The 28000-nt window shown below is 53.3% G+C and overlaps 3 protein-coding genes across 4 annotated transcripts; 2 read left to right on the plus strand and 1 right to left on the minus strand.

Annotated features, from left to right (window-relative positions):
* Positions 1-385: 385 nt before the first annotated feature.
* IFI35 (interferon induced protein 35) lies at positions 386-9540 on the plus strand. 2 transcript variants are annotated; one of them, XM_025361721.1, is made up of 7 exons: positions 386-631; positions 6115-6213; positions 8120-8267; positions 8341-8447; positions 8550-8736; positions 8860-8966; positions 9190-9540. In XM_025361721.1, exons 1-7 carry the CDS (start codon positions 611-613, stop codon positions 9379-9381), a joined length of 861 nt encoding a protein of 286 aa, XP_025217506.1. In that variant the 5' UTR covers positions 386-610; the 3' UTR covers positions 9382-9540. The 2 variants fall into 2 exon arrangements, with proteins under 2 accessions (XP_025217506.1, XP_025217507.1); XM_025361722.1 differs by having other exon boundaries at positions 9195-9537.
* A 143-nt stretch (positions 9541-9683) lies between these two features.
* On the minus strand, positions 9684-18337 carry VAT1 (vesicle amine transport 1). Its single transcript, XM_025361719.1, has 6 exons — positions 17924-18337; positions 14287-14494; positions 13731-13901; positions 13534-13623; positions 11386-11627; positions 9684-11223 (listed from the first exon to the last, which is right to left on the minus strand). The coding sequence occupies exons 1-6, from the start codon at positions 18335-18337 to the stop codon at positions 11140-11142; spliced, it is 1209 nt and encodes a 402-aa protein (XP_025217504.1). The 3' UTR covers positions 9684-11139.
* Positions 18338-21808: 3471 nt separating this feature from the next.
* RND2 (Rho family GTPase 2) lies at positions 21809-26129 on the plus strand. Its single transcript, XM_025362526.1, has 5 exons — positions 21809-22044; positions 22532-22619; positions 24079-24188; positions 24956-25090; positions 25327-26129. The coding sequence occupies exons 1-5, from the start codon at positions 21943-21945 to the stop codon at positions 25573-25575; spliced, it is 684 nt and encodes a 227-aa protein (XP_025218311.1). The 5' UTR covers positions 21809-21942; the 3' UTR covers positions 25576-26129.
* The last annotated feature ends 1871 nt before the right edge of the window (positions 26130-28000 follow it).

A 28000-nucleotide genomic window follows, 5' to 3' on the forward strand; every position in this document is an offset into this window, starting at 1 on the left:
TAGGACTGCACCACCACGCCTGGCTAATTTTTGTATTTTTTTAGTAAAGATGGGGTTTCACCATGTTGGCCAGGCTGGTCTCCTGACCTCAGGTGATCTGCCCGCCTGGGCCTCCCAGAGTGCTGGGATTACAGGTGTAAGCCACCGCGCCCAGCTCATTCAACAATTATTTTATCAATGTTGATGTGCCCAGCATTATTCTAGGCTCTAGGGAAATAATCCATTGACAAAGCAGGGTCTACCAATGCGCTTGTCCGAGATTGCTGGGAATGGTTGACTGGGGCCAGTTTGCAGTGGCTGTGAGGTGGCTTTCCTTGAGGCACCATGGCTGAGTGAAGTCGACTTTGATGATCAAGAAGGCTCCTCCCAGAGATGGGGAGGCCTCGGCAGGGGGCGGCATGTGAGCGCCAGAGGGCAGGGATTTCACGGAAATGAAAGTGGAAGCAAACAGCCTGCGAGCAGAACCTCCTGAGGTGTTCGGGTCCTGCTGGGGCTGCGAGAGACCAAAGCCCCTGGAGGGGACGGGTACAAACAAGAGTTCAGTTGTGGTGGATTCTGCCAGTGTGCCCAGCTCTGAGGCCTCAGCTCTTGCCAAACAGACCCGAGACCCATGTCAGCCCCGCTGAATGCCGTAAGTGAGGAGGAGGGAGTTGGGAATTGGGGAAACAGGAATAATCCTTTGGCTAGGAACCCACAGATATCTCACGCCCTGGCAGCCAAGCCTCTCCCTGCCCATCTCAGGCCTGCTGAAGGGCAGGGGAGAAACACAGGGCTGGGATTGCCTCTGCCTTATGGAGTCGGTTCCCTAACCTATTGCCTCAGACAGGAGGAGCTCATTAAATCCTGTGTGTGTGCACTTCTCTGGAGAGAGAATCCGTAGTTTCCATCAGATACTCAAAGGGTTCTGTGACCCAAATAACAATTGTTCTAGGCCAGGAGTGGTGTCTCATGCCTGTCATTCTAGCACTTTGGGAGGCCTGGGCAATACAGTGAAACTCCGTCTCTACTAAAATACAAAAAATTAGCTGGGTGTGGCGGTGTGCTCCTGTAATCCCAGCTACGTGGGAGGCTGAGACAGGAGAATCACTTGAACCTGGGAGGCGGAGGTTGCGGTGAGCCGAGATTGTGCCACTGCACTCCAGCCTGGGTGACAGAGCAAGACTGTCTCAAAAAAAAAAAAGAAATAAACTAAAGGAATTAGGCTGGGTGCAGTGGCTCACGCCTATAATCCCAGCCAGCACTTTGGGAGGCCGAGGCGGTTGGATCACTTGAGGTTAGGAGTACAAGACCAGCCTGGCCAACACAGCGAAACCCCATCTCTACTAAAAACACAAAAATTAGCCAGGCGTGGTGGCACACACCTGTAATCCCAGCTACTCGGGAGACTGAGGCGGGAGAATTGCTTGAACCTGGGACGCAGAGGTTGCAGTGAGCTGAGATTATACCACTATGCTCCACTCTGGGCAACAGAGGGAGACTGTCTCTCTCTCTCACACACACACACTATCTATCTATCTATCTATCTATCTATCTATCTATCTATCTATCGATCGATCGATCATAAGAATCACACTAGGTAATCCACAGATTGACACAGTAAAAACTTATCCCACTGCTTAGCACCTACAGAGCATTCAATATGTGTTTCTTCTTGTTAATGTTATTATTGCCAACCTTTTCAGAACCCCAGTTCCCCAAGACAATCTTTTTTTTTTTTTTTTTTTTGAGACGGAGTCTCGCTCCGTCACCCAGGCTGGAGTGCAGTGGCGAGATCTCGGCTCACTGCAACCTCTGCCTTCCGGGTTCAAGCGATTCACCTGCCTCAGCCTCCCAAGTAACTGGGACTACAGGTACATTCCACCATGCCTGGCAGATTTTTTGTATTTTTAGTAGAGATGGGGTTTCACCGTGTTAGCCAGGATGGTCTTGATCTCCTGCCCGGCCTTTTCTTTTTTTTTTTTTTTTGAGACGGAGTCTCACTTTTTCACCCAGGCTGGAGTGCGGTGGCACAATGTCAGCTCACTGCAAGCTCCATCTCCCGGGTTCATGCCGTTCTCCTGCCTCAGCCTCTCTGAGTAGCCGGGACTACAGGCGCCTGCCACCATGCCCGGCTAATTTTTTTGTGTTTTCAGTAGAGACAGGGTTTCACCATGGTCTTGATCTCCTGACCTTGTGATCCGCTTGCCTCAGCCTCCCAAAGTGCTGGGATTACAGGTGTGAGCCACCTTGCCCAGCCTTTTCTTTTTTTTTTTTTTTTTTGAGATGGAGTCTTGCTCATCACCCAGGCTGGAGTGCAGTGGCACGGTTGGCTCACTGCAAGCTCCGCCTCCCGGGTTCATGCCATTCTCCTGTCTCAGCCTCCCAAGTAGCTGGGACTACAGGCGCCTGCCACTGCACCCGGCTAATTTTTTGTATTTTTAGCAGAGACGGGGTTTCACTGTGTTAGCCAAGATGGTCTCGATCTCCTGACCTTGTGATCCGCCCGCCTCGGCCTCCCAAAGTGCTGGGATTACAGGCGTGAGCCACCGCGCCCGGCCTTTTTTTTTTTTTTTTTTTTTTTGAGATGGAGTTTTACTCTTGTTGCCCAGGCTGAGGTGCAATAGTGTGATCTTGGCTCACTGCAACATCCGCCTCCCAGATTCAAATGATTCTCTTGCCTCAGCCTCCCGAGTAGCTGGGATTACAGGCCAACGCCACCATGGCTGGCTAATTTTTTGTATTTTTTTAGAGACAAAGTTTCACCATGTTGACCAGGCTGGTCTCAAACTCCTGACCTCATGTGATCCTCCTGCCTTAGCCGCCCAAAATGCTGGGATTACAGACTTGAACCACAGTACCCGGCTTTATATACGTTAAATTGGGCCGTCTTTTTCAAATAAAAATCCAGATTTTTTGTTTTTTGTTTTTTGAGACAAGATTTCACTCTTTTTTTCCAGGCTGCAGTGCAGTGGCTCGATCCTGGCCCACTCAGTGCAGTCACCTCCACCTCTAGGGATCAGCAGATCCTTCCATCTCAGCCTCCCGAGTAGCTGGGACTACAGGCATGTGCCACCATACCTGGCTAATTTTTAGATATTTTGTGGAGGTAGAGTTTTGTTGTGTTGTCCAGGCTAGTCTCAGACTCCTGGGCTCAAGCGATCTGACTTCCTCCGCCTCCCACAGTGCTGGGATTACAGGCGTCTGCCACCACGCCCTGCCCAAATTTTTTATTTCAATTAAAAAGGGGAAGATTAGGGGGTCAGGGTCCGTGGCTCATGCCTGTAATCCCAGCACTTTGGGAGGCTGAGGTGGGTGATCACTTGAGGTGGGGAATTTGAGACCAGCCTGGCCAACATGGTGAAACCCCATCTCTAGTAAAAACAAAAAATTAGAGCCGGGTGCAGTGGCTCACTCCTGTAATCCCAGCACTTTGGGAGGCCGCGGTGGGCGGATCACAAGGTCAAGAGATTGAGACCATCCTGGCCAACATGGTGAAAACCCATCTCTACTAAAAATAAAAAAATTATCTGGGCATGGTGGTGTGTGCCTGTAGTCCCAGCTACTCGGGAGGCTGAGGCAGAAGAATCACTTGAACCCGTGAGTCAGAGGTCACAGTAAGCCGAGATCATGCCACTGCACTCCAGCCTGACGACAGAGTGAGACTCCATCTCAAAAAAAATAAATGAATAAAAAATAAAAAATTAGCTAGGCATGGTGGCAGGTGCCTGTAATCCCATCTACTTGGGAGGCTGAGGCAGGACAATCTGTTGAACCCAGGAGGCAGAGTTTGCAGCGAGTCGAGATTGTGCCACTGCACTCCAGCCTAGGCAACAGAGTGAGACTCCATCTCAGAAAATTAAAAAAAAAAAAAAATAGCTGGCATGATGGCACACACCTGTAGTCCTAGCTACTCAGGAGGCTAAGATGAGAGGATCGATTGATTCCGGGAGGTCGAGGCTGCAGTGAGCCATAATCAAGCAATTGCACTCCAGCCTGGGTGGCATTGAGACTTTGTCTCACAAAACAAAACAAAACAAAAATATGGATAGATTTGCTGTGGGGGAAAACTTGGTTATGGCTAGAAGAGGTTTACTTTAGCAGGGACATGCTCTTCCCAGTGCATCACAGTCCCCACCACTCTCTGTCATCCTACATGGCTCTATTAACTCATTGATGTTATCTAACTGGCCCTTAAAGGCACTGTGTTAGCACTCTCTGATTTACAGAAATATGAATAACTAAGGGTCTTTTTCACTATTCATAAACCAGCATTATGTGGTCAAGCTCTAGTTTTCTGCTAAAACTAGACCAAACTCACAATGAATTTATTTGGTGCCCTCTGTAATGTGCTCCTTTACCGTCATTCATTCACTTCATTTCTTCATTCAACACACTTTTACTGGACACATATTTTGTGCCGGAGATCTTGCTGGACACTGGGAATACAGAGATGGTCAGGACAGAGTCCTATCTTTGCAAAAGACCTCATGCTTCTGTGAGCCGAACTTACTTATCAAGATTCCTAACCACAGGGTGAACTCTGCTCTATTCCACAAACAGAGGTGCATTTATTGGTATCTCTGGTGTCACTTCCCTGCCTATGATGTCAGCTCTCTTTCTGGACCCATTCCAGATCACACCCAGCCTAAAAGGCTACTTGTTGTTCCGTGGAAAGTGTAGCAGTCCAGGGACAAGCTAGAATTGATGGGTAAACCACCTCCCCACTCTGGGCTTCATTTCTTCATTGTAAAGCACAGGTTAGCAGGATGGGCTCTGGAGTCAGACAGCCTAGGGCCAAATGACTTTGGGCAAGTCATTTAACCTCTCTGAGCTTTAATTTCCTCATCTATAAAATAAGGATTGGCGGCCGGGCGCGGTGGCTCAAGCCTGTAATCCCAGCACTTTGGGAGGCCGAGACGGGCGGATCACGAGGTCAGGAGATCGAGACCATCCTGGCGAACACGGTGAAACCCCGTCTCTACTAAAAAATACAAAAAACTAGCCGGGCGAGGCGGCGGGCGCCTGTAGTCCCAGCTACTCGGGAGGCTGAGGCAGGAGAATGGCGTAAACCCGGGAGGCGGAGCTTGCAGTGAGCTGAGATCTGGCCACTGCACTCCAGCCCGGGCGACAGAGCCAGACTCCATCTCAAAAAAAAAAAAAATAAAATAAAATAAAATAAGGATTGGCTGGGCATGGTGGCTTACACCTGTAATCCTAGCACGTTAGGAGGCTGAGGCGGGCAGATCATCTGAGGCCAGGATTTGAGACCAGCCTGGCCCACATGGTGAAAACCCGTTTCTACTAAAAATACAAAAAGTAGCCGGGCGTGGTGGTGGGTGCCTGTAATCCCAGTTACTTGGGAGGCAGGAGAATTGCTTGAACCCAGGAAGTGGAGGCTGCAGTGAGTTGAGATCATGCCACTACACTCCCACCTGGGAAACAGAGCAAGACTCTGTCTCAAAAAAAAAAAAAAAAAAGAAAGAAAGAAAGAAAGAAAGAAAAAATTTAAAAATAAATCAATAAAATAAGGATCACAGGATATCTATCTTATAGATACCCTGTTGTTCTAAGAATTGAATGAAATAATTCATCAGAAGGGCTTAACACAGCGCCTGGCATATAGTAAGTACTTAGTAAAAGTTAACAGTGTTACTGTATGACATTTTGCAACTTGTCTCCCCTTCTCTTGGAGGTGTCCCTAACTGGGTTAACCCCTTTAGGATTGTCCCTCTTCCAAACTCTGGCTGCCCTTCACAGTCAGTGATGTGATCATGTACTATTTTGAGCACTGTTTGGCAGGCCTGAGGGCTGTACCCTTATCTTCCACTGTCTGTGTCAGTGCCCAGCACTTCCTAGCAGGAGCTCAGTGTTTGTTGAACTCTAGATCTGTGGTCATGAACAAGTCATGGACGCTGCAAAGGCTCCTGCCCTTTCAAGAGCAGCTGAGATGAGGCCAGCCAAGCCCTGGGTGGAGGGGCCAAGACCAGCCCAGGGCAGCACAAAGGGGTTGGGTTGTTCTTGAGCTTAGCATCAACTCTGCTTCTGGAGAGTCCAGAACAGGCCCCACTTCCCCTGGGCTTGTTGATTCTCTGGAAGGGCAGGTGGAAGTCTCGTTGTTTCCTTCTGCTGCAAAAGGCCCTCCACGCCCTTCAGGAGGAGCAGGCCAGACTCAAGATGAGGCTGCAGGAGCTGCAGCAGCTGAGAAAGGAGCTCGAGGACGCCCCCAAAGACAAGGTAAGGTGGGAGACCTGGTGTTGTCTGGTAAAAACGAGCTGGCGAGGCCAGGTGTGGTGGCTCACACCTGTAATCCCAGCACTTTGGTAGGCCGAGGTGGGCTGATCACCTGAGGTCAGGAGTTTGAGACAAGCCTGGCCAACATAGTGAAATCCCATCTCTATCAAAAATACAAAAATTAGCTGGGCATGGTGGCGCGTGCCTGTAATCCCAGCTACTCAGCAGGCTAAGGCAGAAGAATCGTTTGAACCCAGGAAGCGGAGGCTGTAGTGAGCTGAGACTGCGCCACTGCACTCCAGCCTGCGTGACAGAGCGAGACTCCTCAAAAAAAAAAAAAAAAAAAAAAAAAAGGAGGCCGGGGCCGGGCGCGGTGGCTCAAGCCTGTAATCCCAGCACTTTGGGAGGCCGAGACGGGCGGATCACGAGGTCAGGAGATCGAGACCATCCTGGCTGACACGGTGAAACCCCGTCTCTACTAAAAAATACAAAAAAACTAGCTGGGCGAGGTGGCAGGCGCCTGTAGTCCCAGCTACTCGGGAGGCTGAGGCAGGAGAATGGCATGAACCCGGGAGGCGGAGCTTGCAGTGAGCCAAGATCATGCCACTGCACTCCAGCCTGGGCAGCAGAGCGAGACTCTGTCTCAAAAAAAAAAAAAAAAAGGAGGCCGGGCATGGTGGCTCATGCTTGTAATCCCAGCACTTTGGGAGGCCGAGGCTGGTGGATCACCTGAGGTCAGGAGTTTGAGACCAGCCTGGCCAACAGGGTGAAACCCCGTCTCTACTAAAAATACAAAAATTAGCCGGGTTTGGTGGCACATGCCTATAATCCCAGCTACTTGTGAGGCTGAGGCAGAACTGCTTGAACCTGGGAGGTGGGGGTTGCAGTGAGCCAAGATCATCGTGCCACTACACTCCAGCTGGGTGACAGAGCGAGACTCCCTTTAAAACAAACAAACAGGCCGGGCGCGGTGGCTCAAGCCTGTAATCCCAGCACTTTGGGAGGCCGAGACGGGCGGATCACGAGGTCACGAGATCGAGACCATCCTGGCTAACACGGTGAAACGCCGTCTCTATTAAGAAATACAAAAAACTAGCCGGGCGAGGTGGCGGGCGCCTGTAGTCCCAGCTACTCGGGAGGCTGAGGCCGGAGAATGGCGTGAACCCGGGAGGCGGAGCTTGCAGTGAGCTGAGATCCGGCCACTGCAGTCCAGCCTGGGTGACAGAGCGAGACTCCGTCTCAAAAAAAACAAAAACAAAAACAAAAACAAACAAACAAAAAAAACAAACAAACAGGCCGGGCGCCGTGGCTCACGCCTGTAATCCCAGCACTTTGGGAGGCCGAGGCGGGTGGATCACGAGGTCAGGAGATCGAGACCATCCTGGCTAACACGGTGAAACCCTGTCTCTACTAAAAATACAAAAATTAGCCGGGCGTGGTGGCGGGCGCCTGTAGCCCCAGCTACATGAGAGGCTGAGGCAGGAGAATGGCCTGAACCCGGGAGGTGGAGCTTGCAGTGAGCTGAGATCTGGCCACTGCACTCCAGCCTGGGTTACAGAGCGAGACTCCGTCTCAAAAACAAACAAACAAACAAACAAACATACACACACACAAAAGAGCTGGGGAGTTCTCAGTTTTATTCCTGGCTCTGCTACTTCTTTGCTATGTGACCTCCAGTATGTTACTTGAACATCTGTAAAGTAGAGCTACCCACCCCCCAGGACAAATTAAGATGTTGTATGTAAATGGCCCGGTATGGACCAGACCTGCATTCATCCACTCATTTATCCAGCTTTTCTTTCAGTAAATGTATTTATCTCCGGCACTCAGCATCAATGGAATGGGATTGGAGATGCCTTCCTCCTAGGTGGGAGTGAGGAACACTCCTACTCCCCTCCCCTACTTCCAGGTCCCATTTTCAGTGCCGGAGATCCCCCTGGTGTTCCGAGGACACACCCAGCAGGACAGGGAAGTGCCTAAGTCTTTAGTTTCCAATTTGCGGATCCACTGCCCTCTGCTTGAGGGCTCTGCTCTGATCACCTTTGATGACCCCAAAGGTGAGCTCATGGGGAGCCTCAGGAGGGAGGTGGGGAGGATTCCCCGTACTGACCCTGTTTCCCCACCACCCAGTGGCTGAGCAGGTGCTGCAACAAAAGGAGCACACGATCAACATGGAGGAGTGCCGGCTGCGGATGCAGGCCCAGCCCTTGGAGCTGCCCATGGTCACCACCATCCAGGTGACAGAATGACAGAATCCTGGGGCATGAAAAAGGTGCCATGCACTTGGGCATGGGAAAGTGGAGCTGTGTCTAGGACCACCCCTTGCTGTCTCCCCCTAGGTGTCCAGCCAGTTGAGTGGCCAGAGGGTGTTGGTCAGTGGATTTCCTGCCAGTCTCAGGCTGAGTGAGGAGGAGCTGCTGGACAAGCTTGAGATCTTCTTTGGCAAGACTAGGAACGGTGGTGGCGATGTGGAGGTTCGGGAGCTGCTGCAAGGGAGTGTCATGCTGGGGTTTGCTACGGATGGAGGTGAGGGTCATGCAGACCTCCTGCAGGGGAGATGAGGGTACAGGGTGTGGAAGATTAAGGTACAGGGTACAGAGAGAGGAGAGGGCTTGATGCTAAAGGTCCACCCCTCCTTGTTCCCCACAGTGGCCCAGCGCCTGTGCCGGATTGGCCAGTTCAGAGTGCCACTGGGTGGACAGCAGGTCCCTCTGAGAGTCTCTCCCTATGTGAATGGGGAGATCCAGAATGTTGAGGTAAGCGGGAGGGGTGGAGAACAGGGGCTGGGCTGGGTAACCCGTCTGCCCGCCAGGAACTTGCCCAGTGAAGGATCAGAGGCCCCAAACCCCACTGACCTACCCACGACCAGCCTCTCCAGGCCTCCTGACCTCATACCCCCATGGGGCACTGCCTGCCCTACCCCTAGCCCCCAGCCCCTTTCTCCCATGAGCCTTTGCGATCTCCTGGCTCCTTTTCCAGATCAGGTTGCAGCCAGTTCCGCGCTCAGTGCTGGTGCTCAACATTCCCGATATCTTGGACGGCCCAGAGCTGCACGACGTCCTGGAGGTCCACTTCCAGAAGCCCACCCGTGGGGGTGGGGAGATAGAGTCCCTGACAGTCGTACCCCAAGGACAGCAGGGCCTAGCAGTCTTCACCTCTGAGTCAGGGTAGGGGCCTCCCCTTCTCATCCTCCCCACCCCACGGCCAAGGCTCTCACACGGGGCTGGGCTTGGGTGCCCATGTAGGAGGTCTTTATGTTCACCAACAGGGAGGGATCACGCATTGCGAAACACTTTGCCCGGAACAGTAAAAACAGCCTGCACTCCATGATGTTCTTCCTCATTTCACTCATGAAAGGAAACGTGATTTGGGCATGTAAAGAGGTGGGGGCGGGAAGAAGCCGGATCTTCTGCTGGCAGCGCCGGCCTTCCAGAAGCTCACCTTCCCTCCACTCTCAGAGGCAACAAGCAGGACCTAGGGTTTGGCTTTTTATTGACACAAACACAAAGGCAGCTGTGGTAATGGGGTGGTGGGGTACACAAAAGCAGAAATCGCACTTCACACATTTGGGCCTCATGTAGACAATGAGGACGCTGAGCCTGTCCCTCCACCTCCCATTGCAACGGTTGGGGTGATAATCCTCCCTAATTCTAGCTCAGTGAGTAGAGGGAGTGACCTCCCTACCCAGGAAGTCCCCATTTTGGTCACAGTGGCCCAGGTCCTGACCATCCCACTCTGTATTCCCCTGTTCCATCTCCCCACCCATGTAAACAAAGTTGTGGGCTGAGTTTGATAAGCTGCCGCTCTGCTTTGAGAAGGCAGTGGGGCCTCCCCTAAGTGCAAGGGGAATGTGCTTGGATTTTTACTTTGGTCCCAGAACAAGAAACAGACAGCACAGCCTTGCAGAGCTCTGGCTGGTAAATGCCACACGTATCTGCAAGACTGAGGAAGCTTCCCCGCCTTTCTCCTCAACCATCATAGAGACAGGACATGACACAGACCACGATGAGGACACCTGTTTTTGCCCTGCTCCCCCAGGAGGCTCGGGACTGCCCCACCCAATGGCACATACACAGATTTTTGGCAGTGTTGTGGGACTGGGTAGGAGCGAAACCCCAGCTCCACCAGAACAAGGAAGGCACTGGGGAGTACAGGGGAGGAGAAGGAGGTGGGAGACAGGATCCTCCCTCCCCGCCGCCACACACACACAAGCACAGGTTTTCGTTGCTAAGGCACTGAGAACAAATCCAGAGAACTCAGTGAAGGGTGGGGGCTCTGTATCGCTCCCAGAGTTGTGACCTAGGGGAGTAGGTCTGATTTCCGCCCTGTTGGAAGAGGCAGCCTTGGTTTAGAATGGCAGAAAACCTGGAGATGGAAGAAGCCCAATTGTGCTTACGATGCTGGGGACAGAGGAGGAGATTGGGAACTGGTCAAGCCCAGAGGTGGGCGCTGGTCGGCCCAGGCTGAAGGGACACTAGGGAGAGACAGGTACCTGCTGGACTCACAGAGATTGGCCCCATATCCTGAGCTGACATTTCAATTCTTTGGGGAGGTGGCGGGGCAGGGACGGGAGGGAAGATGAGGCAGAGGTGAAAGCACACGGAACACAACAGCGGGGGACTGGCTAACCTTGGCACAAAAGCAGCACAGCAGGCCCGGGGAAAGGGCGGGGGCAGGAAGCAGCCGGCCTCCCTCTGACCCTCCCTGTCCCCTTGGCAGGGCCCAGACATCCAAATGGTCACTTCCCAACCTCTTCAGAGGTCAGGAAGCGGGGAGGGGCAGGGGAGAGTGGGTCATCACCACAGAGACCTTCGGGGGAGGGAGGGCAGAGCATTATGACAGAGGCTGAAATGCAAGTCTGGTGGCCAACAGAACGCAGCTTCCCAACTTCTCCCTTTGCTGGTCTCTAGGGTCTCACAACCACTCGCTCTAGTTCTCCTTCTCTGGCCCTGGAACCAGGAGGACCTTGCCCACATTCTTCTTCTCCTGCATCTGTTTCATGGCATCGGCCACCTGGGGAGGAAGGAAAGATGAGGCTCCCAGTGCTATCTAGCCTCCATCCAACAAGAGCCAGTGTGATGCAGGCAGCCCTCCTCTTCCCCAGGAATCTGCCCCTTGGGACCCCAGCCCTCATGAGTCCTATCCAAGCCCTCCCTGCAAAATGCTCACATTCACCTTCTCGAAAGGCCAGACTGAGTCAACGTGGGGCTTGATGTGGCCCTGGCTGTACAAAGCCAGGAGGCGGGTCACCACACCAGTGACCAGTTCCACTTCACCATCCAGGTAGCCCAGGTGGAAGCCACATACAGCCCGGTTAGCCTGCAGCAGCTGCAGAGCTGTCACGCTGAATTGATTCCACCATGTCCGGGCCAGGGCCATCAGGTTCCGTTTGGGGCCCGTCAGCAGGTTGGCCATTCCTGAAGGACAAGGTGACACGGCCTGTGAACACCCCAGGCACATCCCTGTGTGCCTGCATCTGTACTTTCTGTTTCCTGTGATCCCCTTGCAATTCTCCACACCAGTGCCAGGGGGTGATTGGATAATTCTCAAACTGCTGGTTACCAGGCCCAAACCAACCGTGGCTGACTTAAAACTGCTCCAGCAGCTGGGTGTTGTGGTTCACACCGGTAATCCCAGCGCTCTGGGAAGCCAAGGTGGGAGGATCATTTGAGGTCAGGAGTTCAAGACCAGCCTGCCCAACATGGTGAAACCTTGTCTCTACTAAAAAATACCTTGTCTGTAGTAAAAAATACAAAAATTAGCCAGGTGTTGGCTGGGCGCAGTGGCTCACGCCTGAAATCCTAGCACTTTGGGAGGCCGAGGTGGGTGGATCACCTCACGTCAGGGGTTCGAGATCAGCCTGACCAACATGGAGAAACCCCGTCTCTACTAAAAATACAAAATTAGCTGGGCATGGTGGTACATGCCTGTAATCCCAGCTACTCAGGAGGCTGAGGCAGGAGAATCGCTTGAATCCAGGAGGCAGAGGTTGCAGTGAGCTGAGATCACGCCATTGCACCCCAGCCTGGGCAAAAAGAGCGAAACTCTGTCTCAAAAAAAATAAAACAAACAAAAAAACCACAACAATACAAAAATTAGCCAGGCATGGTGGCGCGTGCCTGTAGTCCCAGCTACTTGGGAGGCTGAGGCAGAAGAAATCAGTTGAATCCGGGAGGTAGAGGTTGCAGTGAGCTGAGATTGTGTCACTGCACTCCAGCCTGGGTGACAGAGCCAGACTCTGTCTCAAGAAAAACAAAAAAAAAGCCAGGCGTGGAGATGGGCACCTATAATTCCAGCTACTCAGGAGCCTGAGGCAGAACTGCTTGAACCAGGGAGGTGGATGCTACAGAGAGCCGAGGTTGGGCCACTGCCCTCCAGGATGGGTGACAGAGTGATACTCTGTCTCAAAAAAAAAAAAAAAAAATTGCTCTAGTCTTTATGTATTTGTTTGTTTGTTCCTTTGTTTGAGTCAGGGTCTCGCTCTGTTGCCCAGGCTGGGTACAGTACCACCACACCTGGCTAATTTTTGTATTTTTTCTAGAGATGAGGTTACGCCATGTTGCCCAGGCTGGTCTTGAATTTCTAGGCTGAAGCCATCTGCCTGTCCTGGCCTTCCAAAGTGCTGGGATTACAGGCATGAGCCACCATGCCTGGCTTATTTTGTTGTATGAAATACTTTTTTAAATGAAAATGCACCTTGTTTAAGACACTCAGGGAGGTAGGACAGAAAGAAGGCAGGCTGGTTGTTCAAGAATAATCCCCAAACAAGAACGTACAATTTGGCCAGCTGTGGTGGCTCACGCCTATAATCCCAGCACTCTGGGAGGATGAGGCAGCTGTACCACCTGAGGTCAGGAGTTCAAGACCAGCCTGGCCAACCCGGTGAAACCCCGCCTCTACTAAAAATAAAAAAATTGGTTGGGCATGGTGGCGGGCACCTGTAATCCCAGCTACTCGGGAGGGTAAGGCAGGAGAATCACTTGAATCCAGGAGGCGGAGGTTGCAGTGAGCTGAGATCACGCCACTGTTCTCCAGCCTGGGGGCCAAGAGTGAAACTCCGTCTCAAAAAATAAAATAAAATAAAATAAAATGTAGAATTTACTATGACTCATATGAAACGTTGTGACAGAGAATGAAAAGAGCTGGCACCCAGGAGTCAGCAATCTGAATGCAACATACAGGACCATTCCTAACCCTGATTGTCTACAGAGCACCAGAGTCCCTACCCCTTCTTCATTCAAAAGCCCTGGGCCCTACATCCCACCTCTTAGACCCTCCCTCCTGCCCTCACATGCTCTCTCCATGCCTGGCCCACTAACTCACCATAGGTGACGACTTTGCCCATGGGTTTCAGGAGGTTGTAGCCCTTGGCAGTATCTGACCCGCCCAGAGGGTCCATGACGATGTCCACTCCTGTTATAGAGTAGGGCAACCCAAGAACAACATTAGGATCCACAGATCTGGAGCTCCCCTCCCTGTCCTGTGCCTTCCTACCCCCCCTCCCATATTCTGCCCCCAACCTTTAGGGGAAATCTTCTTGATCTCATCCACGTAGTCGGTCGTGTGATAGTCGATGGGATGTGTGACTCCATTCTCCTTCAGTGCCTCATGCTTGCTGGCCGAGGCCGTTCCGAACACTGTCACATTCTCCACCGTACGGCACAGCTGCACGGCAGCCATTCCCACACCCCCTGCAGCAAGACACCCATAAGCAGGGGATATGGAGTCGCCCTGGCTACCAACCACTCCATTCTAGCCTCCCAAGGACTCAGCCCATCACCTTCATTTTGCCTAGGCTCGTTTTAGGGCCATGTCTAATTTCCATGACTGAGAAGTGGTGGGGAGGGTAGCTAGAGAGGTGGGGGTGTGGGGTGAGGGCACGTTGCTAAGGATAGCACACCAGACTAGACCTGGTGCCTGAATGTTACCACGGCAACTACACAGCAGAGGCCTCTGGGCGCCACAGGCCAAGGCAGTCTGGTGTTGCCATGGCAACAACCCAGACAGGCTGCAGGGAAAGGGCCTGGAAGGAAATCTGGGTGGGGTAAGGAGTGATAAAGTGAGGGGACCCGTCACCTGCAGCCATGTGTACCAAGACGCTGTGGCCAGGCCGTAGGTTGCCGAAGTCAAAGAGGACCATGTAGGCTGTAATGTAATTGACGAGCAAAGCAGCAGCTTCCTCAAAGGTCATGGCCTCAGGCATCAAGAAGGTCTGGACCGAGGGCACAGTCACCTCTTCCTGCCACATCCCTGACCGGTTCAACACCATCACCCGGTCTCCTGCCTTGAAGAAGAGAAGAGTATCATTCGTTGGCTGGGCGCGGTGGCTCACGCCTGTAATCCCAGCACTTCGGGAGGCCGAGGTGGGTGAATCACGAGGTTAGGAGTTCGAGACAATCCTGGCCAACATGGTGAAACCCTATCTCTACTAAAAATACAAAAAATTAGCTGGGCGTAGTGGTGGGCGCCTGTAATCCCAGCTACTTGGGAGGCTGAGGCAGGAGAATGGAGTGAATCCAGGAGGCGGAGATTGCAGTGAGCTGAGATCGTGCCACTGTACTCCAGCCTGGGCGACAGAGTGAGACTCTGTCTCCAAAAAAAAAAAAAGAAGAGTATCTTTCACTCACTCATTCATTCATCCACAGGCTATTTACTGATTTTGCCCTAGGTACAAGGCCCTCTTCTTCCAAATGAAGTAGCAGGAGAAGCAGCAATAGTCATGGTAATAATAATAACAACATCATCAACAAAAACGACCTACCTTTACTGAGTGCTGACTGAGGGCCAAGCCTGATTTCAAGTGCTTTATATATAATGCTTAATTAATCCTTACATCATTTCTTTGAGGCAGATACTATCCTTATCATCTTCTTACAGATCTTACATGTCACTATTGTGTAAGATCCCTGAATGCAAGAAGCTTACAGTTAGGGCAGCATGAAGTATTGTGGAAGAGATGAAACTGCTGTGGTTACAAAAGTGGTCTCGACTGTTTACTGACTGTGTGACTTTGGGTGCATAAAAATTACTTAATCTTTTTGAGCTCCAGTTTTCTTATCTGTCAATTAGGGCAGTTATGAGGATCAAATGGAAAAAAAAAATTTAGCACAACGTCTGGCACATAATAAGCACTTAATAATGTTAGCTAATAATAATAATAATAATAATAATAATATAATAGCAGCAAGGAAGTCACACAAACAACCAAAAGAAGGCCATACCAAAGTGCAGGCAAAGTTCTCTGAGCGATTACGGCAGGGTGTGATCACCTGGGGAGAAGTGTGTTTGAGCCAGCACTGGAAGCCCAGGAAACACTTTCACTCAGAGATGGTGCAAGAGGGACGACAGACAAGGAGGGCTACACAGGCCTACACAGCAGTAAAAGGCTTCCTCCCCACCCCCACGAGAGCCTCTGTGCAGGAGGGAAAGGGGGCAAAGATAACAGAACCTTTCTCTCCAGCTTAGCAAGTGGGGTCAAGGGAAGGGCAGGGCAAAGGAGGGAGCGTCAGGAGAAAAGACCTCTCTGCACTCTGAAGAGCATGAAGAGGGAGGTGTGGGTGCTCTTCTGGGACAATCCGGGTCTGTCTTGATCCCTGCCAGGAATGATGGGAATTCTGTATATTAACAAGAGTTAGGGTCCATGGGGAAGGGGGATGGGACTCCCACTTACGCCCTTTTTCATGTCCTCATGCTCCCACAGTCCACTGAAGAGGAAAACTGAGGACATGCTGGGGTCTTTCCTTCCAAGTTCTGGCCTGAGATGAGGTCTGGAGAATGAGAACGGAAGCCCTCCACCCAGGGACTCAAGACTAGCAGATACAGAACAACCCAGGAGAGCTGCGAGGAGTGCCTTGGTCATTTGGGGTCAAGGCCAGTCCCAGATTTGACCCAGAACAAGTCTCACTTACCCTGTCTCATGCTAACCCTCAGGCCATCCAGATCAGGGCCAAGACCCCTCCCCAGCCCAGACACCAGGAGGGAGGGGGAGGGAGAGAGACAGGGAAGGGCCCTCCCAGCAGAATCCAGGCTCTTACATCAGATTCTTGCCCTGGACAGGATATCCTGTATTTACCAGGCGGAAAGTGTGGCGGGGGGAGGTGAGGTGGGTGGCCTTCAGCAGTGACATGAACTACAACTACCCCCTGAAAATATTCCCCTTAGCGCCTGCTCAAGAGTGGGATCATTTAGAAGTCAGTTTGAGGGTGGGGCCAGAGCTGAATTCAGAGGAAAGCCTTTAAGGAGAAGCTGTTTGCATACTCGATGAATCCAACAAACCTGGCTCCCGAATCCAACAAACCTGGCTCCGGAATCCGGGGCTGGCAGGTCTGCAAGAGGCTACATCTGAGGGGCCTCTTTCTGAGGGGTCTGATTTAAAAAGAAACCCCTGGCCAGGCGCGGTGGCTCATGTCTGTAACCCCAGCACTTCGGGAGGCCAAGGTGGGGAGATCACCTGAGGTCGGGAGTTCGAGACCATCCTGACCAACATGGAGAAACCCATCTCTACTAAAAATACAAAATTAGCCAGGCGCAGTGGCACATGCCCGTAATCCCAGCTACTCGGGAGGCTAAGGCAGGAGAATCGCTTGAACCCGGAAGGCAGAGGTTGCCGAGATCGCGCCATTGCACTCAACAAGTGCAATGGCAACAAGAGCGAAACTCCGTCTAAAAAAAAAAAAAAAGACAAAGAAAAAGAAAGAAAAAGGAACCCCTAAACAAATGGAGTGCTGAGGCCTCATCCCAGGACTCTCAAAAAGCTGATCATTTTGAGCTCTCCGGTGTCCAGGGTTGTGGCCGAGATTAATGATAAATGAGGAGAAACAGGCCTGCAGACTTGGCCAACCAGTTCAAGGCGCCACACCTCTCCGTTCCAGTCCAAACCCCTGGCACCGGGGTTTCTGAAGTGGGGGTCCTCTGCAGGAGGAAGGCAGAGGTGGGTACCCCCTACACGCCCCGCCCCAGGCGTTCCCAAGGGCAGCCCCGGGTCGTGGCCCGATGTCTGAGTCACAGGAGGAGGAGATACTGCAGTCACGGGAGACACAGCCCAAGACAAAGATCGGGTGACCCAATCCCGCCTCCCCCACCCCAAAACCAGATCGGCGGTGTAAGTCTGGTGGCGGTGGGGGAGCAAGGCTCTCTCTTCTCCGTCACGGGCGTGTCTCGTCTCCTTGGCCTTGCCTTGCTTTGGGAGGGGCCGCCTCACACCCCCACAGACCACGGGGCTGCATGTGACCAGGACTCTGGCACGGCCGCTGTGCCCCCGCCCAACCCCGGCGACATAGCCCCTCAAGCTCCCTCGGGAAAAGGGGGTACTAACCGTCACTCACAGTCACAGACCACAATTACCCAGAGAGTGTTTGGTGGGCAGGGGTACAGGTGTGGTTTTAACGGGGGGGCGGGGGTGGGTGGGGACGGTGGTGTCGTTGTGCGCATGCGCATGGGCGCCTTATTGTTCCCCCCCTACCAGCACAGCTTCTGGGCGGCGGCCGCAACTAAAAAAGGATGGGGAAGGGGCGATAATTCCGCCTCCCCTCCCCACATAAATGCCGTTCTCCAGGAGCCCCAAAACACAAGTTTCTTTGCTACGCCTTCCACGCTTGTGCACCCAGGTCCGCGCCAGTTTCTCCTGCCCTGCCACACCCCCGGCGCCCGCCCACTCGTGCCCCACTGCCCCGTGGCCTGCGCAGCCCTGCCCTGCCCTACGCAACCCGCTCACCTTGCGGTCGCTGACACCCTCGCCCACTGCGATCACGACGCCCGCGCCCTCCATGCCTGGAGTGACAGGCAGCGGCGGGAGCCTGTCGTACAGCCCCTGCCTGGCCATGAGGTCTGCGAAGTTGAGCCCGCAGGCCCGCACGCGCAGCGTCAGCTGGCCAGGCCCAGGGGCCGGAGGCGCGGCGGGCCGGCTCTGCAGCTTCACCTTGTCGTAGCCTCCAAAGCCAGTGAGCACCAGGCAGCGCAGCGGCGGCGGCGAGGCGGCGGCGGCGGCGGCCCCTTCGGAGGCCGCGGGCTGCTGGGGGTCGCTCATTCTCTCGGTTTTCGCAGGCGGCGAAGAGGCGTCTTCCCCGGCCCCTGCCTCGGCGGCCGCCACCACAGTGGCCGCCTCGGCTACCTCTCTCTCGGCTGACATGGCTGGGACTCCCGACGAGAGCGCACAGCTGGACTGAGAGTGCACAGCTGGGGAAGGCGGGGCGCGTCGGGAAGAGCCGCGGCTGCGGGATCCAGCGGGAGGGGCGGGGCGCCGGGTGAGGCGGGGCCTCGCGCGCAGCCTTAAAGGGCCAGGGCCACAGTGGCGCAAGCTGGGAGAGCACGAAAACGGGCACCAGGAATGTCTGTGGTCTTGGGCTCAAGCAGACCGCGATTTATTTATTCATAGTAAACCTTATTCAAATTAAAAACTATTTTAAGGGATAGGCCTGGCGCGGTGGCTCACGCCTGTAATCCCAGCACTTTGGGAGGCCGAGGCGGGCAGATTACAAGGTCAGGAGATCATTGCGGGTGCATCATTTGAGGTCAGGAGTTCAAGAACAGCCTGGCCGACATGGTGAAACCCCCGTCTTTACCAAAAATACAAAAAATAGCCAGGCGGTAGTGGCGCGCGCCTGTAATCCTAGCTATTCGAGAGGCTGAGGCAGGAGAATCGCTTGAGCCTGGGAAGCTGAGGTTACGGTGAGCCGAAATAGCGCCACTACACTCCAGTCTGCACAACAAAGTGAGACCCTGTCTCAAAAAAAAAAAAAAAAAAAGGCCAGGCGCCGTGGCTCACACCTGTAATCCCAGCATTTTGGGAGGCCGAGGCGGGTGGATCACCTGAAGTCAGGAGGAGTTCGAGACCAGCCTGACCAGTATGGCGAAACCCCGTCTCTACTAAAACTACAAAAATTAGCCAGGCATGATGGCAGGTGCCTATAGTTCCAGCTACTCGGGAGGCCGAGGCTGGAGAATTGCTTGAACCCGGGAGGCGGAGGTTGCAGTGAGCCAAGATCGTGTCACTGCACTCCACCTTGGGCGACAGAGGGAGACTCCATCTCAAAAAAAAAAAAAAAAAAAAAAAAAAAAGGCCGGGTGCGGTGGCTCACGCCTGTAATCCCAGCACTTTGGGAGGCCGAGGCGGGTGGATCACGAGGTCAGGAGATCGAGACCATCCTGGCTAACACAGTGAAACCCCGTCTCTACTTAAAAATACAAAAAATTAGCCGGCCGTGGTGGTGGACGCCAGGAGTCCCAGCTTCTTGGGAGGCTGAGGCAGGAGAATGGCATGAACCTGGGAGGCGGAGCTTGCAGTGAGCTGAGATGGTGCTACTGCACTCCAGAGCCAGACTGTGTCTCAAAAAAAAAAAAAAAAAAAAGTTAAGGAACAGTCCCAAAACTTGAACTTACATCAGATTTGGAGTTACTTACATGTAGACTGGAGTCCAGCTAAATTGTATCTCAGGCTCTGACTATACCTTTATGTAACCCAGGCAGGGATGAGACTTAATTCACTGTGGTCTTGCAGTGGCAAAGTAGAAGCATGGAGACCACGCCTTTAAAACTTTCTGACTTTGGTGTTAATGTTCTGTTCCTCATTTTCCCTTCTGTAACATAGTGATGATGCTGCGTGCTCTAGTTATATTTTTATTTTATTTTATTTTTTGATACAGGATCTCACTCTTTCACCCAGGCTGAGCAAGGTGGCGTGATCACAGCTTCCTACAGCCTCAAACTCCCGGGTTCAAGCAATCCTCCCACCTCAGCCTCCTGTATAGCTGGGACCACAGGCATGTGTCACTACGACCGGCTAATTTTATGTTTTACCGCTCTTTGCAGAGCAGGGCTACCCCATAGGCAGCGTGCCTAGAGTGGCCAAACCTAGCTAAGTTTTGATTTGTTTTTCTAGAGACAGGGTCTCGCTAATATTGCCCAGGATGGTCTCAAACTCCTGCATACAAGCAAGCCTCGGCCTCCCAAAGTGCTGAGATTACAGGCGTGAGCCACTGCGCCCAGCTTCTAGTTATCTTTACACAATTATTTGCAACATATATTATTAACTCGAATTGCCTCGATATAAAAAATTACTTTTTTTTCCCCAAAATTCTGTTGCCCAAGCTGGAGTGTAGTGAGGCAATCTCGGCTCACTGCCACCTCCACCTCCCAGGTTCAAGCGATTCTCCTGCCTCAGCCTCCCGAGTAGCTGGGACTACCGGCACGCGCCACCATGCCCGGCTAATTTTTGTATTTTTAGTAGAGACGGGGTTTCACCATGTTGGCCAGGCTGGTCTCAAATTCCTGACCTCAGGTATCCACCCGCCTCGGCCTCCCAAAGTGCTGGGATTACAGGCGTGAGCCACCGTGCCTGGCCAAAAAAGCACTTTTAAAAGGTAAAAAAAAAAAAAAAAGTAAAAGGTGCCAGGCAAATACGTATCAGTGGTTTTATTATTGTTAGACTCTTTTTTTTTTTTTCTTTTGAGACGGAGTCTCGCTCTGTCACCCAGGCTGGGGTGCAGTGGCCTCTCAAAGTGCTGGGATTACAGGCGTGAGCCACCGCGCCCGGTCTATTGTTAGACTCTTAAGCAAGCCTGACTTTTGGGTTTAGCTCTGGCTCCAGCAGAGCAACTCTGGCGGTTGGTTCTTTCTCTTCCTTTTTTTTTTTTTTTTTTTTTTTGAGATGGGGTCTGGCTCTGTCGTCAGGCTAGAATGCAGTGGCGCGATCTCTGCTCACTGCAACCTCCGCTTCCCGACTTCAAGCGATTCTCCTGCCTCAGCTTCTGGTGCACGCCACCACACCCGGCTAATTTTTGTATTTTCAATAGAGACGGGATTTCACCATGTTGACCAGGATGGTCTCGATCTCCTGACCTCGTGATCAGGCCGCCTGGGCATCCCAAACTGTCGGGATTACAGGCGTGAGCCACCGTGCCCGGCTGGTTCTTTCTCTTCCTAATCTCCTTCTCCCCAAGCATCCACCAGAGGACGCAGCTCCCCCAAAACTTTCCACCCAGTGCTTGGCTGGAGGAACTCAGTCCACGCTTCTCTGCTAGTCTAGGCCCGCGGTTAAGTCAGTGCAACCCGAGACCCGGCTGCCCGTTGTCATGGGGACGGAAAGCTATGATGTCACCACCGTCCGGGTGGGTGTGCTGGGGTTCACCCTCCCATTTCCCCAAGACCCCCTGCCAGGACACGGGCGAAGGCGGGAGAGAAAATCAAAAAGCCTGGCTCCTTCCCCTTAGCATCTCTCTCCCGCCGTGTTCAGGAAGTGGATGGCTGCCCCCGCTCTTGTCCGCACTGGTGCACCTGCGTGCACGCGTGGGTACACAGCAGGGCCGAGCTTCGCGCGTGTGCCGCTCACATTAGTGTACCCCTAAGAACTTCGCTTGAACTCTGCCCTGCCCTTAGCTCCGAGAAAGTCAAATAAGCCCGGTTCGGCCTGTCCCAAACCGGCAGGGGCACCTCAGCCAACACTGGCGCGCTGGACCCCGGCTCTGGGTCCTCTGTTCCCAGGGCTCCGCCCAGATCTGCTGGGCCCCGCCCCCCGGCTGCGCGGGTGGGAGGCGGGGCCGGGGGGCGCGGCCGCCAGGCTGGGGGCGGGGCGGAGGGGGGGCCGCGGCCCCGGGGCGGGGGCTCGGCGCGGGCCCGCGAGATGCCGGTGTTGGCGGCCCGAGCGGCTGCAGCTGCAGCGGCGGGGGAGGCGGCGGCAGAGGTGGCGGCGGGGCCCGGGAGGGGGGTGGCGTGGGGGACCGGCGCGTATCCGGGACCATGGAGGGGCAGAGCGGCCGCTGCAAGATCGTGGTGGTGGGAGACGCAGAGTGCGGCAAGACGGCGCTGCTGCAGGTGTTCGCCAAGGACGCCTATCCCGGGGTGAGGGACCTGCGTCTTGGGAGGGGGGCGCTAAGGCTGCTGCGGGATGGGTGACAGGGGCCCTGGGGACGGATAGGAACGGGTACTCGGGTAACCAGGGACAAGATACAGGGGCTCGGAGGACGGGGGGAGGCCTTGAGGGCTCGGGAAGGACTGCAGAGGATTGGGGTGGGAGGAATTAGGGAGCAGGGTGAGATGGATGGGGTTTGGGAGAACCAGAGCATCCGGGAGGGAGGGCGAGGGGAATGTCGGAGGTCCTGGGCAATGGAGAAGGGAAGAACTAGGGGGCTGAAGGGACCAGGAGGAGGTCTGGGAGCCTAGCAGAGATTCTGCGGGGGGCAGGAGCTCCCGGGATCTCCCCTTTGCCCAATCCCAAACCAACTTGTGTCCAGGGGCTGGGCTGGACGGGGTGTGGGAGTGAGGAGGGCATTTATCTGGGGTGAGGACTTGGAGAGAGGATCTCATCTGGATCCATCCGTGTCTGCAGAGTTATGTCCCCACCGTGTTTGAGAACTACACCGCGAGCTTTGAGATCGACAAGCGCCGCATTGAGCTCAACATGTGGGACACTTCAGGTAGCCAAGTCCCTGGGGGTCACCCTGACTTTCAAGGCGGCCCACTCTGTCCCCTCCCTTGGCTAGACCCTTAGGTTCCAGGTCAGCCCAGCCCATCCATCCAATTCCAACAGGAAGGAAAAATCAATTTTCCGCTTAAAGCTAGGGAAACTGAGGCAGAACTTGCTGATCCTGACAGAAACCATGTCCTAAAGGAGAAAGCCTAGGATCTGAGCCCTTCAGCTGGGTTCTGCCTACCTGGGAAAGTTGGGAAGGAATGGCTTTTAATTTGGAACATGTTTCTTCGGAGATAAGACTGAGTTTAGAAAAGACATTCAGAGGCTGGGTGCGGTGGCTCACACCTATAATCCTAGTACTTTGGGAGGCTTGGGTGGGCAGATCACCTGAGGTCAGGAGTTTGAGACCAGCCTGGTCAACATGGTTGAAACCCCGTCTCTACTAAAAATGCAAACATTAGTTGGGCATGTGGCACGTGCCTGTAATCTCAGCTGCGGGGAGGCTGAGGCAAGAGAATCGCTGGAACCTGGGAGAGGGAGGCTGCAGTGAGCCGAGGTCATGCCACTGCATTCCAGCTGGAGCGAAAGAGCAAGACTCCGTCTCAAAAAATAAAAAAAGAGAAAAGACATTTAGAATGTCTTGAGTGAGGAGTGGTCAGGGGGCTGTTTCTCTCCATTGAACTAGAGAAATCTGAGGTCAAGCCCCAGGAGAATGGGAGAGTGCTTTCCTGCCACTGCTGTTTTCCTCCTCCCAACATAAGGAGGGTTTTTATTTATTTTTATTTATTTTTATTTTATTTTATTTTTGAGACGGAGTCTTGCTCTGTCGCCCAGGCTGGAGTGCAGTGGCCGGATCTCAACTCACTGCAAGCTCTGCTTCCCGGGTTTACGCCATTCTCCTGCCTCAGCCTCCCGAGTAGCTGGGACTACAGGTGCCCGCCACCACGCCTGGCTAGTGTTTTGTATTTTTTAGTAGAGACGGGCTTTCACCGTATTAGCCAGGATGGTCTCGATCTCCCGACCTCGTGATCCGCCCGTCTCGGCCTCCCAAAGTGCTGGGATTACAGGCTTGAGCCACCGCACCCGGCCGGGTTTTTATTTTTACAAGAGTTCCCTTCGGGGCTTTAGACTGCCAAAGCCCAGAAAGCACACGCAACATTTTATGAGAATGACTATAGATTTCATGAGCTTCTCAAAGGGGTCCAAACCTTAGTCAAGAATAAAAATTATTACTTTTTAAACCCCTAGGGAAGCAGAGAGCCATTTCCCACCATTTGACTCCCCTTCTGCCCACTGCCCCACTTGGGAAACCCAGACTCCATGATGGGTATTAATGATGGGTATTAGTGGTTGCTCTTTTCCATTCTCTGCTCCCAGCATCCCTTGACCAGGATCTGTAAGGTCTCCCATTCCCTTCCAGGCCTCCCATCCACTCAGGCCCCTCATGCTCTCTCTTCCTTCAGGTTCCTCTTACTATGATAATGTCCGGCCTCTGGCCTATCCTGATTCTGATGCTGTGCTCATCTGCTTCGACATTAGCCGACCAGAAACACTGGACAGTGTTCTCAAGAAGGTGGGAGCCTGGGGAAATAGGGCAGCTAGACTGAGACGGACCAGCCACCATGGTCCTGACATAAAATGGGCCAGGAGGAGGGAGTGATAGCTGGGGTACGGCCGTCAGCTGGTTAGCGAGTGAAGCTCTCATCCCTGCCACCCCTGCCTCCAGCCCCCATCCCTCCCAGCCACCCGCTTCCTGAAAGTCCTCAGAGCTGGGTACAGCAGCTAGGGGAGGTGGGGGAGTGAAGGGAGAAGCACTCACGGGATTCTTTCTCTGCTCTTCCAAGTCCTTGGCAGTGGGAGCCCCAGATGGAGGGGATGGGATGTGAAGGCTGATCCTGGAACTCAGGAAAGCCCTGTGGCCTCCTCTCCAGGCCCCAATTTCCATGAGAAAAGCCAGTGGTGAATGGACAGAAGTCAGCTAGGGCAGCCCCAGTTCCCAGGTGGGGGAGGGGAGGGTGGGATAAATTTGTTCCCAGGAGACAGCATGGGAAAGGCGAGTGGGAATGGGAAGGTTCCAGGCTGGCAGACCCTTCATAGCCACTGAGGGAGAAGAGTCCGCAGGCCCACGCCAGCCCTCTCGTCCCCCCTACTTCTCTCTCACCCCATCCTGCTCTCAACCCAAGCCTAGCATTCTCACCTCTTCCTTGTGTGGGAGAGTTCCGAGGGATACGTGGTTTCTGCATGCTGTGAGGAAGAGAGGGCCCACTGCTGGCATGGCGCAGAGGCTCACCCTGTGCTTCCCTCCACCGCTCCACAATTCTCTTTTCTTCTCCTACATAGTGGCAAGGAGAGACTCAAGAGTTTTGCCCCAATGCCAAGGTTGTGCTGGTTGGCTGTAAACTGGACATGCGGACTGACCTGGCCACACTGAGGGAGCTGTCCAAGCAGAGGCTTATCCCTGTTACACATGAGCAGGTGGGACCCTTGACCTCTGACCTCATCCCAGCCTAGACCTGTCACCTCTGCACCTTCAGTCTCTGATTTGAAAACACCTTACCTGGCTCATCCTTTGTTCTGGCCTGTGACCTCTGACCTGATCCCTTGACTGTCCCCAGCCCTGACATTCAACCCCAGCCCATAGCCTCCGTGCCCCTTTCTAAGCTGCAGGCTAAGACCTATAACTTTCTTCCATGCACTCCTTCCTTTTCCAGGGCACTGTGCTGGCCAAGCAGGTGGGGGCTGTGTCCTACGTTGAGTGCTCCTCCAGGTCCTCTGAGCGCAGCGTCAGGGATGTCTTCCATGTGGCCACAGTGGCCTCCCTTGGCCGTGGCCATAGGCAGCTGCGCCGAACTGACTCACGCCGGGGAATGCAGCGATCCACTCAGCTGTCAGGACGGCCAGACCGGGGGAATGAGGGCGAGATACACAAGGATCGAGCCAAGAGCTGCAACCTCATGTGAGGGGCTAGAAGAGGGCAGAGTGTGAAGAGGGGTGGTGAGGGACACAATTGTTCCCCTGCCTGCGCCCAGGCTTTCTGACCTCCTGAGCCTGGCTGGGAAGTCAGGGCAGGCAGAGCAAGCAATTCTTCTGGGCAGGGGAGCTGGAGGGCAGAAGGATATCATCATTTCTCATCTCCTCCTCCCTCCTCTTCTCCAGTGGATATTGAGGGAGCTAACAGGGCTGGCATCTGGGGCATGAACTGAGATGGGGCAGGTGGGGGTTAGGGAAGCTGATATCAAATAGTGACCTTGCTGGAGTCTCCTATGTGAAGAGTACCCTCCCTCTCCACCCCCAGTCCCCATATCCTGGTTCTGGCCCAAGGAAAATGTCCATTCTACAACCTTCTCTTTTCCTCTCCTCTCACTTCTGCAGCTATTCTCACACACCTAACCTCTAGGCAACATGCACTAAATTCAAAAGCAAGGAGAAGCCCTTCCCCCACCATCAGTCCACCAGCCCTAGAACCTCCCTTGCCTCTACAGTCACCCAATAAAGCCCAAGTCCATGGAAAACGGCTGTGGCTTTAGTTTTGTTGCTTTTAAAAAAAATCAATCTACCAGTCTCTAGCAGTAAGAGGGAAAGTTAGACCTCAGCCGGGGAACTTTCCATGTCCGCAGATAGAACAGAGGACAAAGCCATAGGTTGGATCAGAAGTGTCCTTTTAGGAGTCAGAGTTGGGAGAAGGAGACATCCTGGGACTGTTCATCCCAGTTAATAAAGTGGGCAATTCTCAGGCCATTAGGGGATTTTAGAGCAGACTGACATGCAATTAGTCAGCATTTCTCAGCCCAGCCAAGCCTGCTGCTAGTGTGGGAGGGGTCCTGCTCACCATCTGTACCCCTGGCTTGGAGTCTGCTGGTGCCCTGGGGGTTGTGGGGGTGAGGAGGCATCAAAAACCTCCACATCACAGAAGCTACCCCTATATAGCGTGAAGTTTCCTAAGGGGTCAGTAGTTTGATTCTGGGGTCTTAGAGGCTCAGGCCAGGGACCTTTCTCTCCTTCCATGCTGAGTTCCTTGATGACTTTCAGGGAAGCATCAGCTGTTAGAGTTACCCCTACTCTGTCCCTTCAAGGAAAGATGGTGGAAAGGACGGCCGAGCGCCTGTTGTCAGGAAAGACAGTGCTGGTCTGTTTTCTCGGGAGTCTGGTTTCAGATTGTCCTGTATTCCCTCCCTGGCTCTGGTCCCACTGGCCTCTTTTCGGTGACATTCTCCCCCAGGAACCATCCCTGGCCCTTCCCTCCCCCAGTCCCAGCCCTAGCCAGTTCTCCCAGACACACTGGAAGAGAACACTGACCTTACCCAACTGTCTGCTGGGATCCCACCCAAATTTATAGCCCATTCCTCTCTCTTCATTCATTCAGCAAGTATGTATTGAACACCAACTGTGTGCCATACACTGGCTTGGGAGATTGCAAGGACCAGTCTCTAAGCTTCTGGAGGCCAACCCAGTGTGGAAGAGAAGTACCCCAGGTGTAAGGGTGCCATGACTGAGGGATATTTGTACATGTACAGGGTGCTATGGGAGCTCCTTGCAGCCTGAGAAGCCAGTCCTGTTAGCCAGGTCCTGAGGGTTGAAGAGGAGTTTGCCAGGCAGGGAAGGGGTAGGAAAGGCACTCTGGGCAGAGGGTACAGCATGTGTAAACACGTGGAGATGAGAACGAGCATAGCACTGTTGGGGCTCCCATGGCAGGGAGAATAGAAGACAAGGCTAGGAAGGTACCCTGAGGCTACTGCAGGGTCCACAGAGGAACCAGGATTTCATTCTGAGGATGAATGAAATCATCCTCAGAGGATGAAGCCACCAGGAATTTCAGGCAGAGAGTGAAGTGATCAGAGTTGTTTTTTGGATAGATGGTTATCTGGATGAGGTATTTGGGGCTGGGAGATTTGGCTCTGAGATGTGTCATTTAAAATAGTTTGTCAGCAGTGACTCACACCTATAATCCCAGCCAAGATTCCTCCTTTGGGAGGCCAAGCTGGGAGGATCGCTTGAGGCCAGGAGTTCGAGACTGCAGTGAGCTATGATCATGCCATTGTCTTCCAGCCTGAGTGTCAGAGTGAGACCCTGTCTCTAAAAATTAAAAAAAAAAAAAAAAGAAAAATAAAAAATAGCTTCTCTTTTCCCTTATGCCAGGTTCCAGTATTGAGAGACAAGAAATTCCCACCCACCACTCCCTGGCTCATCAGATACCCCTATCCCAACCTTTCCTATGGGACTAGTTCATCTCAGCCCGTCTCAAAGATTCTAGGATAACTTCAATGGCATTTGAAATTATCTGAGTGCCCCTCAAACTGAGACCTGGTTAGGGACTGACTCAAGGACCCTGAGTCCTCGGCTAAGGGTACAGGAGAAGGCAGGGGCTCCAGGCCCATCTAGATGGAT

The sequence above is a fragment of the Theropithecus gelada genome, chromosome 16, assembly GCF_003255815.1.
Source record: "Theropithecus gelada isolate Dixy chromosome 16, Tgel_1.0, whole genome shotgun sequence".
In the NCBI taxonomy this organism is placed as follows: Eukaryota; Metazoa; Chordata; class Mammalia; order Primates; family Cercopithecidae; genus Theropithecus; species Theropithecus gelada.